The sequence below is a fragment of the Microtus ochrogaster genome, linkage group LG7_11, assembly GCF_000317375.1.
Source record: "Microtus ochrogaster isolate Prairie Vole_2 linkage group LG7_11, MicOch1.0, whole genome shotgun sequence".
Classification (NCBI taxonomy): domain Eukaryota; kingdom Metazoa; phylum Chordata; class Mammalia; order Rodentia; family Cricetidae; genus Microtus; species Microtus ochrogaster.
Genome location: NC_022032.1, coordinates 2,445,450 through 2,463,237, shown reverse-complemented (window position 1 = coordinate 2,463,237; position 17,788 = coordinate 2,445,450). Strand labels below are relative to the sequence as shown.

General features: G+C 43.9%; 1 protein-coding gene across 1 annotated transcript; it reads left to right on the top strand.

Moving 5' to 3' along the window:
• Positions 1-5,822: 5,822 nt before the first annotated feature.
• On the top strand, positions 5,823-16,535 carry Ido1 (indoleamine 2,3-dioxygenase 1). Its single transcript, XM_026786977.1, has 10 exons — positions 5,823-5,914; positions 7,605-7,700; positions 7,817-7,936; positions 10,265-10,383; positions 11,085-11,099; positions 12,396-12,495; positions 13,224-13,341; positions 14,363-14,414; positions 14,819-14,961; positions 15,954-16,535. Exons 3-10 carry the CDS (start codon positions 7,895-7,897, stop codon positions 16,307-16,309), a joined length of 945 nt encoding a protein of 314 aa, XP_026642778.1. The 5' UTR covers positions 5,823-5,914; positions 7,605-7,700; positions 7,817-7,894; the 3' UTR covers positions 16,310-16,535.
• Positions 16,536-17,788: the final 1,253 nt, after the last annotated feature.

Sequence of the window (17,788 nt, the reverse complement as noted above, 5' to 3'; positions counted from 1 at the left end):
TCTATATATTAAACCATTCAGGGCTGGAGAGAAGGCTCAGTGGTTAAAATTTCATAGTGCTCTGTGGAAGAGCCAAGCTAGGTTCCCAGCATCCATACTGAGCGCTCACAGGGGCCTGTAACTCCAGCTCCAATCTGACACCCTCTTCTGGCCTCTTCAGGCTTATACCCACACACAGACAGAGACATAGGATTTCATATTATTTTTTAGCTCAATCTGAAATCATACTTTTAAACATTTTTTTCCTTGCACAGTTTATACAGCACTGGACGATTCATTGTCTTCATTGCTCTCCTTTCTTCTTTGTAAATGTCTTCTCTTGTGTTGATGTTTGTTTACAAACAAGCGTTTCCCATTCCACTGGTTTGATGCTTAAAATTTAAATACAGGCAGGCATGAATGCACAAGCACACACAGAATGCTAAGTCTGGAGGTTAAAACAAACCTCTATATATTTTCATGAATTGGTTTTCATCTATTTCCAGAGCGTGTAAGAATCTTTTAACATTTATTTTTAGTCCTCTTCACACTTATGAGATAGATATGAATTGTTGATATATATTTAAATTCAATTTATACATATGCCTATCCACCATGTATATAAGTAAATCTGAGTACTACTATTGCTGCAATAGTTTTTTTCTTGTGTGTGTGTATGTGTGTGTTAGGGACTCACTATGCAGATCAGGCTGGCCTCCAACCTACAGCAATTCACCTGTCTCTGCTTCCTGAATGCTGGGATTAAGGACATGCATCACCAAGTTTGGCTTTCATTGTTTTATAGGCATTCATTTAGTCATATCTCTGCATCTTCTCCTGGACTGTTTTCTCTCTGAATAGTCACAAATCCTGCCTTAAGTGCGGGCTTGCTGGTAATCAGCATCTACTCTGCTTTATAGTAGCTCATTTTATTTGTGTTCCAGAGTCATCCTTTCTTGTTTTATTGGACTTACTCTTGACCACGAGGTCTTTTACAATATCATGTTCATTGCCAACAGAATTCAATCATTTTTTATTCAGCTGTCAGTTACATTGTTGATCATTTAAAGGTCTTTGGTTTATCTAGAATAATCTGTAAATGGGTTTTGGTTTTGATTTTGAGCAGCGTTAATATGATTGGCTGCGTTTGCCATTAATCTCTGTGAAGTACATACTCTGCACGTACGTGAGACTTTGTGTCTTTCAAGGTTACAGATTCTCTGCCCCCAATTCTTTAAATACTGCCTCTCTGTTCTTTCGAGTAAGACCAAGATAAAACCTATGTGAGATTTCCTCAGCACACCTAACATCTCATAGGGATTCTGTGTGTGCACATAGATAAATACGTACATCCTGTAACCATATTTTTCTATGTATCTTTACCTGTATTTTTCTTCTGACAGATCTGCAAGTTCATGAATTCTCAGTTATACCATAACTGAGAATAACTACAATACTCATCTTGCTGTTATTCATATTTGCTATATAAAGGACTTCCCAGCCTTGCCCTCTACTTCTTAATGTTAAACAAATCAATTTACAATCTATTTTCTCACTTAGTCCCGCGTCTCTTCCTGTCGTCTTCTGTTTTTCAGTCTTGCACCCTGTGTGAGGCTATGTTAGCATCTGTCCGACCACTACCAGGAGGGCGCAGGTGCTCTGAGCTCTAAGGTGGTGTTTTTCTTAAGGAGTAGTGAATTGTGCTTCGTGAAGGCAACTAAAGGAACAGAAACTGCTGAACTACAAGAATCCCCTTCCAGGAATATCCAGAAAATTTCCCAATTAGACATCTATGAAGGTCAAATTTCTTGCTTCCAATAGTTTTTAGAAAATCCCAGACACTAATTTTTTTTTTTGAGACAGGGTTTCTCTGTGGTTTTGGAGCCTGTCCTGGAACTAGCTCTTGTAGACCAGGCTGGTCTCGAACTCACAGAGATCTGCCTGCCTCTGCCTCCTAAGTGCTGGGATTAAAGGCGTGTGCCACCACCGCCCGGCCCTGAGACTAAATTTTCATGGGGAAGAATTGGCCTGCTATAAACTTGTACCAAAAATGTTGTGCCAAATAATCTTTCAAATACTAGAATATCAGCAGATTTTGGTGTTTCGATTATTTTAAATTCTTCTTGCATATGTATCCTAGACCCTTCTGTTTTTTTAAACTTAGAATCACTTTATTTAAAAAATAAACATATTTTAATGCTAGGAAGGAAGCAGGATGTATTTCAGAGGCTCGTGTATTAAGAAGGAATAAGTTTAGTCTTACATAACCTTGGATAACTTTTCCCACAGATCTTTTATTTTGATTCATTAGTTAGCTAATTGCCTTATTATATAGCACCATCTGGCTTTGAACTCTTGATGTACTCTTCATAATCTAGCCTGAGTTCTGAGTATGTGCTGCCAAGCCCAGCGGATTCCCTTTTAGGTCTTTGTATCTGGTGTCAGTGACAGCCAGAGTGCACTAGACAATGGGATTTTCCCATGGGGGTGTTGATAAAGAAACTGGAAATGAATTGTATAGCTAAAGGTCTAAACAGAAAATACAATAGCGATGGAGAAACACCCAAGTTATCAAGCGGGTGACATTAATAAGGAAGGCAGAGTCATACATGACTCACCTGCAGGAAGCTATAGAACCAAGGTTCCCAACCTCTCTGGGGAGAAGCTCAAGAGGAAGAAGAGAGTCTGTGGGAGAGCATGGAATTGTGGTGCTCTCCAGAAATCAGACGTCAGCAGCTCTCAGCAGGGGGACGAGGAGTCAAGACAAACAGCCGAGGACACGGAAATCAAGAAGACGGGATCGGTGCAATACAGTTCAGATGTACGAAATGGGCAGCACCTGGAGGATGTGACACAAAAGAGAAGCGAGCAAATAAGTGTGTGATGTCATAAGCATGTGTGTGACGTCATAGGCATGCGTGTGACATCACAGGCATGCGTGACGTCATGGCGTGCATGTTATCATGAGCATGTGCGTGACGTCTAAGATGGGGTGGAGGCACCTGGGCAAACAGGGTAACAAAGACACTTCACCAGCCGTGGCCCTTAAGAACTACTCCTGAGATATTTTTCTTTTTCCAAGCCAGAATTTCTAGAACTTTGTTCTGGGTTTAGACTAATACATTTTCTAATTGTCAATACTGTGTTAGATCTTTCTTTCTGGTAGAAATGATAGGACTCCATGTCAAAAACCTTACTTTGTGTCCTACCTTGAAGATATGACTTCATGACCCCACCCTGACCATGGTTCCAAATGAACCACCCTCATGAAGCATTTAGTTTATACCACCATTGTATTCTCTTTGCTGTGTTATTTTTGGTTTCGATTTTCCTGACTTTTTAATGAGAACATATTCTTGTAAAAGCCATCTGTTCAGAGAAAAGCCATCACACGATAACGATGTCAGACTGTTCTAGAGTGTTCCAGAGCCACAGCTCATTAACTCATTTCCCAGAGCATCTGATGGCCTGCATGATAAGCCTCCATTGTCTTCAATGTACTGTACAAGGTTTTGCTTTTTTTTTTTTCCTGATCATCAAAAAGGACAACGTGGTTTCTTCTTTTGGTTCAGTATTTCACAAGAACAAGCAATGACTCTACAGACTGAGGTCCTGCCTTAAAAATTAAAAATAAAAAACACAAATCAAAAAAACCAAAGTGTATCAAAGTGGACTTAAGCTTGGGTGTAGTCTGTAAGCCTTTATCAAACAGAGTTCTCGGTTTTGTATTATGGGAAACATTTTCCATTATTTGAACCTCTGCTTTAGTTTTGAACATATGAGAAAAATCCCCAGATGTGCAGAGCTGTTGGCAAATGAAATGACTCACTAGCCATGTGAAGGAGACCGCCCTCCACTAGGCTTGGCACAGACAGACATCAAGGTAAGATACCCAGAAGGGAGGTCTGTGTGCGGATCTGCTCAGGCCATCAAATGCTCCTGCTCTCTGCAGCTCTGAAGAGGCTGGCTAACCTTTGTCTCCCAGGTTGGCTTTCAGGGCTACTGAGACTTGACACTGACATTTTTAAAGACCTATGGGAGCTTATATAAAAGCCAATAACAGATAACTGTGGTAGTTAGGACCATAGCTGTCAAGATATTCTTTATTTTAGACTCAAATTTGGAAAGGTTCTCTAAAGTCAAACGCTCCCTCCTGGTCACCTGTCTCCAGGTTTCCTTTCATTTTAGTTGTGCCATTGTGGCTTGAACTCCCAATTCTCCTACGGGGTAGCAGTGACTACCTAAGTCCCTGATGGGGTGGAGGTATTTCCAAGGCTGTGGCCTCTGTATGTACTCAGTCACCATACTGTGTACTGGAAACCCAGGGATATCACATAGCCAACTGTTGATGTCCTTGAGAAATAAATCTGATAAGGAATACAAATGTTTAGTTTTTTCATATGATGAATAGAGATGCTTTGTGATTTTATTGTTTACCGAATTGCAAATACATAAAATAGAAAATGAAACTGTCCCAAGGGGAAGCCACTTCTCCCGGCCCTGCCCTGCCTGCGTATCAGCTGTGGGGATTGTCCTGACATTTATAAAGACAAGCTTCCTTCAGTCCCTTCAGTGGCCAAGAGGGGTTCAGTGAAGTAGACAGCAATGGCACACAGTGAAACATCTCCTATGGAAGGTTCTAAGAGGACCCTTGAAGAATACCACATAAACGAAGTTGTGGGCTTCGCTCTGCCACATCCACTGGTAAGAGATACAAGTGAAAACTCTGCTTTAGCCTCATTATTTATCTCGACAGACGAATGTCTGGATAAGCAATTATGCCTCACCTTCTCCTGAACGAATGCCGGAGCTAGGGTACAAATAAGCGAGCCTCCTTGCTCTTCATGGTTTGTTCTTCCAAACTCATTCGTGTGTGCTCCTTACTCTCCTAAGGTGGAAATGGGAGAAGTCTTTTAGCTTTATAAGGCAACAGCGCTTGCAGAGAGAAGTGGGTTTCTAACAACCACCTTTTCAAAGGCAACAGTCAAGTGGCCCGAGTCGTGGGAATTTCCCTCCCTCTTTTGAATTATATCAAATGTATAAAGTCTGTGTTCCTCCCTAATTTCGATAAACGGGATGACATATCAAATAACTTTTATTTGGTATTAATAATGCTTGTCGTTTGCATAATTCAAAGGAGGGTCTAAACTGCATTGACTGTATTTTGGGGCAAGTTTTAGCCTCGAAGTGCAATGTGTGTGGGGTAGGGGAGTGGAGGGGGATACTCATCTTAAAACACCACGCATCTCAAGCAGGTACGGTGGTGCACAAAACCAGCACCCGGGAAGCAGAGGCAGGAGAATTGCCTCAAATTCGGAGTTAGACCATCTCAAATTAACAAACCCAAGAACTTACTGAACAAACAGAAACCATGTCACTAAATTGAATTGTAAAGAATGCCACGCATATCAGTTTATCACCAGCCGTTTATGAGAACTTACGGATAATAGGATGGAGGCAATATAGTCCTATAGAGGTGGCCGCTGCTCACCTAGTCCCGCTAAGACCCGGAGTAAGCTGCCGCGGTTTGAACTTGAGTGACACTGGGTGGGACCCAGCCAGGAAGAGCCCGGAGCCAGGAAGGTATGCGTCTTGGGGTCAGTGGGTTAGAGACTGAGATAAGATATGGAAAACCAAAGCGGTTCCCGGGTTAGCGAAGAATTTGGAACCTTGCAGAGTTAATGGTGGCCGCGAGCCTGTACCAGCTTTCCCCGTCTGGGGCTTTCTGGCGTGTGCGCCCTATGCGCTCAGGAGGAGCATCCCGCAACTCTCCAATTCGCTGGCTTGCTGCCTCGAGGGCGGTACTAAGGTCTAGCGCGTATCACCGGGCTCTCCCTGCCTGTGCGCACCACGCCTGGTACCCATGCCCTGGAGGCTGCATCCTCGGGTACCCTGGCGTACCTAGTGCTGAGGTCTCCGCGTACCGGGTCCCTACGTGAGTATTGGCCACCTTAGGGGCTAGCGCAGTGGTTCTCAACCTTCCTAATGCTGCAACCCTTCAACAGTTCCGCATGTAGTGGCGATTCCCAACCTTAAAATCATTGTCGCTGCTACTTCATAACTGTTAAATCTTTGCTACTGTTAAATCTCTGTGTTTTTTTCGATAGGTTTAGGCAACGCTTGTGAAAGGGTCTATCGATCCCTGAAGGGGTCGCGCGAGAAACTGTGGTGTAGCTGGAAGCTACAGATTTCCAGGGAAGGAGTCACCAGGTCTGCCTGTGGATGTGGTTCAGAGTTCCCGAGTTCTTTGGGGACTTTGCCTGTATCTCTGTAGAACCCACTGGCGATGTGTGATTGTAAACGGGATTTAGGAGATATCTTTATTTGAATGTCATTTTCATTTGAAGGTGGGGGCGAAAATAGCTTGTGGTGGAGGAAGTAGACAACACGCCTACAGCAGCCCCTCCCCACCATTGGCTTTACTTTCCAGGCTTTCTTCTACCCATGACAGCCTAGGTCCCCCCCCCCCCCCCCCCCGCCACTTCACAGTACGTGCACAGCATGTCTCAGAGGAGTGTGAGTGCCCGTCAATCGTTTCCTTTAAGTGATGAGGTGACCGTTCTGGATTAAATAAAGAAAACAATTATTTGAGGTTGCTGAGATTTATGGTGGGAACAAATCTGTCGGAAATTGTGCCGGGAATTCGTAGGTTAGGAAGATGGTTCACTCGGTGGCATGCATGCACAAGAATATAAATTAAAACAAAATGAAACAAAACACAACAAACCGTTGAGGTGGTGTATTCTTGAAATCCCAATGGGTCCCTAGGGCTTATTGGCCAGCCAGCCTAGCCTAACCTAAAGGGTGTGCTCCAGGACAGAGGCGCCTAGTCTCAAAAGTGAGGTGAACGACACACCTAAGGCTGTCTTCTCACCACACACATACACACACACACACACTCACATGCACACATATACAGACATGCACACACATGCATACACACGCATGTGCATACACAGACTCTGTCCTAGTTCTGCTGTCCTACCTCAGACTGCAAAAGTTAGAGCCACAGGGTCCTGACTGCTGCCTACTTAGGATGGATCAGGCCCTAAATGCCCGGTAATGCCAGGCCCTGCAAGAGCTAAATTAGAACCAGAATGCAATTTTGATTCTTCTAATTGGAAATGCTTGTTTGAGCTACAAATAAATTATATACAAAACAAATAGCAGATAGATACTTCAATGTGCGAGAGACCACTTCTTGGGCCATTGTGGAATATGAGTAATATATACGTGGAACTGAGTGCGGTGCCTAACTTACTGGTGACTTTCATGCCATTTCATTTTCCTTCCATTCAAAGAATATACCTGAGGAGGAAGTATCCGAAAATAAGGGACACAGTGTGAAATGGTATCACCCGTGGATTCATGGAGAGGAGACTGGTGTAGGATGCACTAACGAGGACGGTTTGGGGAGAATCTTGAGCTGGGTATAGGAAAGTGAATGGAAGAGAGGAGCATGGGCCTCTGCCTGTGCACCGGTCCGGTGGCAACACCTGCCTGGTGTTTGTTGGGGACACCAGTGGAGCCAGATGGGCAAGCTAGACCATCCACAGAAGAGCCTGTGCTACTTTAAGTGACCTCCATGAGCAATTGTAACAAGCTGGTCTTGTTTTCCTTTCAAGGAGGAACTGCCCCCTGCGTTCGAGGGCTGGCTCCGCATTGCTAGAAGTCTTCCTAAACTGATCGAGAATGGGCAACTTAGAGAAGAAGTTGAGAAGGTTTGCAAACCCGTATAAACGTCTTTCTGTGTAGTTTCTTCACATTTTAACCTTGGCTTTAAAACCCACAGTATTCCCCGGATTGATGTTAGCCAAATTTCTCCATCTGTTCTCAGCTGCCAACACTCAGCATTGACGAGCTGAACGGGCACAGGTTGCAGCGCCTGGCACATTTGGCTCTGGGGTACATCACCATGGCATATGTGTGGAACCGAGGAGATGGTGATATTCGAAAGGTTTGGAGAATTTTTTTTGGGGGGGGGGTATTTCTCATATTGGATTTTTATTAACATGAAAATTAGTTCCAGCTTTTATTAAGTGTAAAAACTTTTGAGAACTTGGAGGATAACTCAATGGCAGAGATCCTGCCTGGCATATGGAAAGCCCTAGGTTTGAAACCTAGGGTTGCAAAAAGTTAAATATTAGAAACATATTATTATCATTACTATTGGTGATGCCGAGGAGTTGGTGCTTCCCAAGTGAGACGCTATGGTTGAGCCCAGGGCCTTGTGTGTGTTATGTTCCATGGGGCTACAATTTAGAAGTTTGCACGAAGAGACCATCATGGTCTTAGCATCATTAAACAACAACAACAACAAACCCCACAAAACATGTTTATTAGACTCAGTAGGGAAGTCAGAATTATGACAGAAAGATAAAATGAAGCTCATTTTAATTTATCACAACTTTGTCCAGCTCTTAAATCCTGGCAATAAAACTATACAACAGCTTATTGTAAAGAAGGGGTTTGTTTCAAAGCAAAAATAAGTGAGCAAAATCTAAGTCAGGATTCTGCCTTTCTTCTCATCCACAAAGCTAGCTGTAATAGCAAAGTGTTAGGACGCTCCCTTTGCTTTCCCAAGTCAGCTCAAATTATTTTACTAAATGCTTCACTGTTTCCCTCTGGTCCTGTGTCTGTAAACCTCTGATGAAGAAAATGAGTTTCCGTTTGAAACATGTATGACTAGTTGCAGCTGACTAGTTCACGTGTATGACTAGTTCACATGTATGATGAGTTCACATGTATGACCAGTTCACATGTATGACTAGTTCACATGTATGATGAGTTCACAGCATGTGTAGGTGCGATCTGATAAACAGTGGTTCTGATATTGCTCTCTTGGTTAGATCCACCCCAAGTATATTGAGCGAATCTGAAGCCATGATTTCTCCAAACCGTGGCATCGGCTGTGTGTTATGACGCAGACTTTATACCGCTAGAGTGTCTGCACCCCGGTGGCCTTTGGGTCCCTCACCTTCTCCCTTTGTTACATGTGCTCACCCTAGCTATGACTCACTCTGACCGTGATTACTTTAATCACTGTATGGGAGCATCTAATTCTAAATCAAATGATATTAAGCCAGACAGGTTCAGAACACAGACAGTGCTAGCTGTATAGTTAATAAAACCACTGGGATTACTCAGCTTGGACACCAGGGAACTAAGGGGGATGCACTACTCACCCATAGGGAAAGGAAGATTCCTTCACCAATGATACTTCATAAAGCACCTTCCAGGAGAGAAAGAAGTATCTATTTCAGCTCACAGCTTCAGAGGCTTCAGTCCGGAGTCACTTGGCCTCGTGTGGTGGGAGCACCATCTCATGGTGACCAGAGACTGGAGGCAGAGACTTCTGTGCCGTAGACTTCCTAATGTTCCCCTGATATTCCACCAGGGGCTGCTGCCTAGAAGACCCTTCTAGCCACAGTTAGGGCACATCTTCCTGGCTTAGCTAATCTTCGGAAACACCCTCTGAGAGATGTCCAGACTACCATGCTGTACGAACCTATTCAGCTCTCATCAGCATCAAGTTAAAAATCGAGATTAACAGTCACAACTAGCCAGTTAAAAGGAATGCTAACCACACAGCTTGTGGGTTGTTGCGTTGTTTTGTGCATGGGGCACAGTCTGACCGTGTAAGCACAGGCATATATGGAGCTCATTCTGTATCCTGGGCCGGCCTCGAACTCTCAATTCTGCATCATCCTTCCAAGTTGTGGGATAGCATGTCTGCATCAGTATGCCTGGCACCAGTGCCAAGTATAAAGAAGTTTATTGAAAACAGAATAAACATATAATACACACACATACACACACAGACACACACACATACACACACACAGAGACAGAGACAGAGACAGAGAGAGGTCTGTCCACAGCCCTTTGCTTATGCTTCTCGCATGAGCCACATCCCTTGTCCTTAACAAAGCCAAGAAATCCAGGGGCAGCTAAATTTTCCTTCTTTTGCTGCCACTAGCCTACATGGTGTCTCACGGGACGGATGGGTGAAAGGCAGAGTGAAAATAACCTAGGGTCATAGAAAATCAAATCTTCGGGCTCCTTATCTTTTCTTCCTTTCCTGTGCCCAAATTACGCCCGCAACAACCTGCTTCCCAAACACAAACACCGAACCATTGCCAGGGTTACCTTATGAGATGTGGGAGAGAAAATTACGCACTGGCTTCCAAGTGCTGTCTGCGTTCCAGGACAAGTTTGAACAGTGCGAAGAGAAGAGAAGGTAAGGTGTTTCAGTGGCTAAAGATGAGCAGTGTGTTTCGATCAGGTGCTGCCCAGGAATATTGCTGTTCCCTACTGCCAACTCTCAGACAAGCTGGGGCTGCCTCCGATTCTGTCCTATGCAGACTGCGTCCTGGCAAATTGGAAGAAGAAGGACCCCAATGGGTATGTAACTAGGAACAGAACAGGGCTTGGAATGCATGCCATTAATTCAGGATATTTATTCCTTAATTTGGGGCGGCACAGCTTCTGTTGGTGGTTATGGCGTCTTAGACTGTGGTGTCTGTAACTATGAATGTGTTATATGATCATGAGAGCTATCTGGATACAGTCAGGAAAATCCAGAGAGCCTTCATGTTCAGTGTGACTATTGTGGCCACGCCTCAAACAGTCACCACCCAAAGGCAGCTTCTCTTCATTCGGTTTCTTCTTCTGCACCAAGAGAATACACTCTAAATAGTGCTTATTGATTTGGGGTCTAGCAAGGTGACCCAGCAGGCACGGGTACTTGCACAGCCTTGGTTGTCCAAGTTTAATCTCTGGGACCCAAGTAAAGGAAGCAAAGAATTGACTCCCACAAAAATGTCCTGTGACCATTACATGTGCTCCATGACACATGTACTCCCTTGTCGTAGTTGGGGTTCACCACAGCATAAGGAACTGTGTTAAAGGGTCTCAGCATTAGGATAGTTGAGAACCACTGGTAAGTGATCTTGAGAAACATAGAAAATATGTTTTTCCTTCATTAAACCTGTATCTCAACACTACTGGATCATAGTGGATGAACCAATATTCAAATTCACCTGGTTTTGCTGTTTTCTTTCCCTCTTCCAATTGGCGCATTGTTTCATGGCTGCTCTTCTAAGGCCCATGACCTATGAGTAAGTATTTGGTTCTTATTTTATTCCAAGAATTACTTGCCATCTCAAGTGAGTGTAGGTTTATGGGGATATTTCAAATGATTGGATTTAAGAAGAAAGTAATTAGAATGATTATTTAAAAGGCAAATAATGCAGCCCTTAATTTTATCTATTAATATGACTCTATCTATTTGATATTGTAGCTACAGATCCTTGCAAAGCTGCTATTTTTTAAATCTACATGTATGAAATTAATATGAGCAGATACAAAAAGTAGATGCATCTGTGTGCCTGTGACCCCCATGACCTTTGTGACTAGAAGTAGTTAATAATATCACCTAATAACCTAGCTCTACGCTTTTTAACCCAATCCTTGCCGATTTTGATCTATGTACTAAACTTGTAAAAGTTGGGAAACTAAGCCATATGACACAAGTGTAATCTCACCTAGATGAAGTTAGAAATACATTTATTAAAAAATAAAATGCTATAAGCACTGCTCAACAGAAGACAGAAGGGGGAATCCGGAAGATGGGGCTAGTGTTTATAGCCTAAGACATAGTGACGACGACCGTCAAGGTCTTTGGAGTCACAAACATTTTGATGCATTGTTGGAATAGGAGGCCTCTAGCTTGCACCACCATAAATAATAGCTGGGGGAAAGGGGGGGGGGAATGAATGGTCCCATAGGCCTTTATTGGTGATGGCCAAGAGTTTAAACAGTATCTTTAAGTTAAGATCTTTTAAAAGTAGGATCTCACAGCAGACAAGCAGTGGTGTGGCCAAGCTCTGGGATCCAGAAATCTAAACACTTCAAAACTCCTAGATACACAGATTCCGAAGCCAGAGTTGTGACAATACCAAAACTTTAGTAGAAAAGAAAAATAGAATCCAGCCAGTCTTCTCTGTGTGTGATGGGGTTGGAGCAGCGGGGGTGAGGTGGGGTGGTAAGTGGGCAGGGCTTACTAGAACATGAACTCAGGGCTTTGGGCATATACTTATGACAATATGCATGCCTGTACAATTTATGGAAACAGACCTACTATGGGGTTTCTAGATCCATGTTCTGGAGTTAAATTCCAAGTGTGAGCATGGCCTTAATTCCACATGATCTTTAGGTAGTGCACCCAATGTACCTGACTTTAGGATTCTTAAAGGTGGAGTAGAGAGAGCAGGACATAGCATACAACACTCTGGCACAATTATTTTTGAAATAAAAAAAAAACTTAGAAATAAAGATGTTGGGAAAGTATGTTGCTCTACAAATTTGCCGTTCATTCCCCTGAATGCTTTGCCAACCGTGACTCATTTTCTCAGGAACATGGACATTCTGTTCTCCTTTCCTGGTGGAGACTGTGGCAAGGGCTTTTTCCTCGTCTCTCTATTGGTGGAAATCGCGGCTTCTTCTGCCATCCAAGTATGTCTGCTCTTCCTTAGCCGTTTCCTTCCCTTTCACGCAAGCAGAACCACATAGCAACTAAATCCCAGGAGCATGGCTGACTTTACGCTGGTCATAAAATTGGAGGGAAATACATCCTTTGCTAAAGAAGAAATATTTTTGCTTTGTACATCTCCCTGAAATATAAAAATCTAGGGGCCATGCATTTATAATCAAATTTGAAATTTCATCGAGAAATAAAAATCTCCAAAGGGATTTGTCGTTAGCATACAGTGATGTGAATGCAATTTTTTTGACTGGAAAAAGAAACCCAGAGTCCTGGAGAGATGGCTCAGTGGATTGACATGCTTGCTGCGTAAGCATGTCACCTGAATCTGGTCTCCTGGATCCACAGGTAAAAGCTGGGCATGTTGGGATGTACTTGTGAGGCTCAGAGGTGATAGGAAGACCCCTGGAGCTCTCTGACCAGCCAGTCAGCCTAATTCGTGAACTCCGAGACAAGGAGCTGTCTCTTAAGCAGTGGAACAGCTGCTAGGGAATCCTTGGCCGTTAACCTCTGGCCTCCACATTCACGCCAGCACACGCACATGCACCCGAGGAAGTCTACAAATTCGTATGCATCCATGTACACACAAGAAGGCGGAACGGAAACGGAAACTTAATTTACTGAGTCAGACACCATTTGTCCTGTGCCTGTGTTTGCCGCTAGAGCTTACAGACCTTTAATTGTTAAACTTTTTTTTTAGGCAGTCCCCACTGTATGCAGTGCAGTACAGCATCAAGACCAGAAAGCACTGGAAAAGGCATTTAGAGATATAGCTAAGAGTCTGGATGACGCCAAGACATATTTCCAGAGGATGCGCGGTAAGTACCGCCGGCGGTGCATATTCTGAGCTCACAGCCCTATGTGTCTGGTGTTTGGAGCAAGGAGTTTTGAAAAGGAAATGCAAGGTACCCATTACGGAGTGCCTATCCGTCTCCCTGCCTCAGGACACTTCTGTGGAGAAGATCTCGCTGTGTCCTTTTTCAGGAAAGGAAATGTAAAGTCAGAGAGATAAGGTTGAGCCACTGGTAGTAAACAAGGAACCCAGAATTCCAAAGCGGGGGGGGGGGGGGGGTGTCTTTTTTAACACAGAGGAACTTCCTTGTTCGCCACTAGAATCCACGACGACACCTGTTGAACGCAAAGGCGATTTAAGTGTTGGAAAAATCCAGACTCCAGTCTGAATTCACTCTGCTTCTTCACAGAGTCACTCTAGGGTAACAGAGAAAAGAACTGCTTCAAAATTAAAGTAGAAAAAGTAGAAACCCTACAAAACCCACAAGTACAAAGGAGTACTTGCGGCAGGAAATCTGCCTTCCTGGCCTGGTTTAACAAATGTGATTTTGTTTGTGAGTTTGAAGCTGCTGCTGATTGTCTGTTGAGGGAGAAAGCCCTTCTAATCAAATGTTAGTAAGTTTTAGGAAGACCAGTGAATGGATCCCGTGGGGATATGTGCCTGTGAGTATGTGTATGTGCTGCTGGTGATGGTACCCAGAGCTCACAGATGCTATGAAAGCACACTCCCACTGAGTTGCATGCCCAGTCCTGGTTTGTTTTTGCAAGCATTGCACCTGCTGGGTCGGGAAGCACACAGAGTGGTGCCGGGCAATGCTGGCGGTTTCATCTGGATGGCGGTGTCTTGGAGGTGAGGCTCGTTGGTCCCTTAGCAGGGTACAGGCGAGTGACGAGTAGGTTTCTCCAGGAGAGGACAGAGGAGAGGAATGCCCAGGAGGCCCTGGGTCTGCCTGATGCCTCTACTGCAAGCTGATGGTTGTTTATGGTTTGTTGAGTTGGTTGCATACCGCTCATGCTGCTTGGTTAAATACTTGCATCTTTTCACAGATTTTGTGGATCCAAACCAGTTTTTCAATGTTCTGCGCATATATTTGTCTGGGTACGTAGTCTGTGGTTTGAGTTTATTTTCTCCACTCATGTACAGACCAGACCAGATCCCAGTTGCTGGCCTCTACTATTCTTCGGATTGAAATAATGATCCGTATGCTCACACCCACATCCACGTTGTCTAGGAAGCACAGGCTGTGTTCTTTGGTGACTCTTGGCCAGGGAGTCCCTGGAACAGGGGTGGGAAAATGATTCAGAGCAAAAAGAGAGAATGATCTGAGCTAGGGTGAAGTAACGTTCCACTCAGAAAGTGTGTCAAACTTTCTCCAAACTATGGTCTCTATTATTTTCATGAACAAAAATGGGTGACGGAGGGTATATGGGAGAATCACCGCTAGGGTAAGATCTTCCATCTGGCAATTAATTCAAAGGACTTTTCCTCTCTTTTTGGTCTAGCTGGAAAAACAACCCCAAGCTGCCAGAGGGTCTGCTGTATGAGGGGGTCTGGGACACCCCAAAAATGTATTCAGGGGGCAGCGCAGGCCAGAGCAGCATCTTTCAGTGCCTCGACATCCTTCTGGGAATAAAGCATAAAGAAGGTAGGTGGAAACGATAGTATGTATTTTCTTTTCTACTAACGGGACTTGATGCAGGTTAAGCATCTTCCCCAGCAGCTTCTCTCTGGAATGTATCTGGTGCCTTCAGGACTCTTCATTCCCTTTCCCAGATGAGCCAAAGCTCAAATTCAGGTTCATCATTCTCTGAGTGTTGACACACAGCCATCGCCAGGGTCAAACGCTAGAAAATGAGACACATCTGTGAGCAGAAGCTGGGAGGCAGGGGCCTCAGTGACAGGAAAGGGCTGATACTGCCCTGGTGTGCAACATCCCGCAGCATGGCAGCCCAAAGTGAGAGGCTTGCACCCTTTGACTGCGTTTAATAAATGCTTTCTAGGGTCCTCAAGGGAGAGAGAAAAACCCTCCCACTGTCATGTTTTCATAAGCTTAGGAGACATGGAGGAGGATAGCACCGTGCTAGGTGAAACTTAAGACACATGTTCAAAAAGATTGCTTGAACCCTTCGGTTAGGCATTATGATCCACTAAGAGCAGACCGTGCATTCCCTTTCTGTGCATCAGCCTCTTGCAGCGATCCAGTATGATGGAAAAGCAAGAAGGCAAGAGCCAGGTGTGACGCCGCCCCTCTAGAATCCCAGCACTCAGGATGCTGAAGCAGAAGTGTTGCAAATTCAAAGCCATTCTGAGCTACAGAGTGAGATCCTGTCCAGTAGGAACCAAATAAAGCAAGGAGAGAGGGAGTCATGGAGAGGAGAGAAGGGGAGCCAAAAGGGAAGGAAGGCAGAGCAACCACAGGCAGAAGATCCTGTTAGGAGCGTTTTGCTCTTCTGTCTTCAGGACTAATAGGAGTCTTGAGTAATAGCCAATGTTAGCAGCAAGTAGCAAGTCATTTGCGGTGGGCGTCCTTCAAATCCTCTACAGTGGCTTTAGATAATGCTCATGCAGCCTGCCTGGCCTTGCACTCCTCTGTCTCCTTTCTCCCTAACAACCTCACCTGTCTTCATTTTACCGTAGGAACTCCCGCAGAATTCCTCCAGGAGATGAGAGAGTACATGCCTCCAGCCCACCACAACTTCCTTCGCTCCTTAGAGTCAGGTCCCTCAGTCCGTGACTTTGTCAAGTCAAGAGGCAATGAAGATGTGCAGAAAGCATATAATGAATGTGTGAACGGCCTGCTCTCTCTGAGAAGTTTCCACCTCGGTATAGTAAAAACATACATTATTGATCCTTCGAAGAAGCAGCATGGAGGTGGCTCCCAGTCAGAGGAACCCTCAGAAAACAGAGGGACTGGGGGTACTGACCTCATGAGTTTTCTGAAGAGTGTGAAGGACGCAACCAAGGAAGTCCTTCTGAACAGCGCTTCAGTGTAGCAAGGTTGCATTTGATCAGTGCATAGGGATCTGCATATGCCCTGCCGTAGCTCATTAGATCAGCCCCAGTGAGGACGAGTACAGAATGATTTACCAGGAAGGCACTGTAGGGATTTCAAAATCATCTCTACATCTCCCTGGAGAAGAATAGCAAAAGCGAATTATTTAATAATATTTTTAAATGATCTAAGAAATATTACAAATTATATTGTTGATTGGGGGTGAAACAATAAAACCCAGTAAATAAAAATTATTGTAAAGTGAATAAATCTTGTGTCATTTGTAGCTGTAACTCAAGATCCCTCAAAATGACTTTTACTTCCTAAGTCCTGTACTTTCAAAATGTTACTATTGCATGTGTCCATTGTCACCTTGTCATTATTTATTAATGTATTCTCATTACACAGGAAGCTGAGGCTGCCTGCTACTGTTTGCCAGTCTTAGCAAACATCTCTGGAATGAATACATACATACATATATATATATATATATATATATATATATATATATATATATATGAATGAACTGAGATGGGATCACCTTTTGTGATGGTTTGGATGATGAATGCCTCCCATGCGTTCACACCGAGCAAGCTGAACACTTGCTCCTGTTTTGGTGGCACAATTTGGGGGTAGTCACGGCCTCTAGGAGGTACAGCCTTACTGCCGGAAGTGGACTCTGAAGGGTTTTAGGCTTGTCCAACGTACAGTTCACATTCTCTGCTGCCGTGTGGCTCAGTGCGTGAGCAGCCAGCTTCCTGCTTCACTTGCCTGCTGTAGTACCTTCCCAATTCCTCCGCATATTTTTTTTGGAACCACAATCCACAATAAACTATTTTTTCCATAAGTGGCTTCGGGTCATGGTATTTCATCACAGAAACAGGAAATTTGCTAATAAGTCTTCATAATACAATTTTCTTCTAAAAGACGGGGTTACTGGCATTCACACTCTGACATGAGGTAATTTCATAATGGGATCCTTGATGAGTCAAGAGGAATTGAGATGGGGACACCGTACTTATAATCCCAGCATTCATGTGGCTGGCTAACACAGGAGGATCAAGGAAGTTCAAGGGAAGATGGCACTACATACTAAGTTCCAGGCCAGACTGTATCAAAAATCACAAATAAGTAAATAAATACAAACTAATTGTCACCTGAACCAGATGTAATAGCACACACCTGCAATCCCAGCATATAGGAGATCCTGGAAGTCCAAGGCCCGATGAGCTACTCAGTGAATTCCAACCAGCCTAGGCTACAGAGTGAGACCTTGTTTAAAACAAAACTAAAATTAAAATGAGAAAACCCATAAGTTCTGAGTCAAACTTCTCTTTTAAAAATGACAGAGTCGGTGCCCAGAAGGGTGGCATTACCTACTCGATTACAAAAGAGAAGACATTTAGTTTCTCAACTAAACTCATTGTTGTTTCTTCTTTACTTAGAATATGCTAGAAGGAAAGCAACTTGGGGAAGTGGG

Coding starts and splice junctions, on each gene's coding strand:
- Ido1 (XM_026786977.1), top strand. CDS start 7,895: ATGGCATATGTGTGGAACCGAGGAGATGGTGATATTCGAAAG. Junction 7,937..10,264: donor GAGATGGTGATATTCGAAAG/GTTTGGAGAATT, acceptor TGTTTCGATCAG/GTGCTGCCCAGGAATATTGC. Junction 14,962..15,953: donor GGGAATAAAGCATAAAGAAG/GTAGGTGGAAAC, acceptor ATTTTACCGTAG/GAACTCCCGCAGAATTCCTC.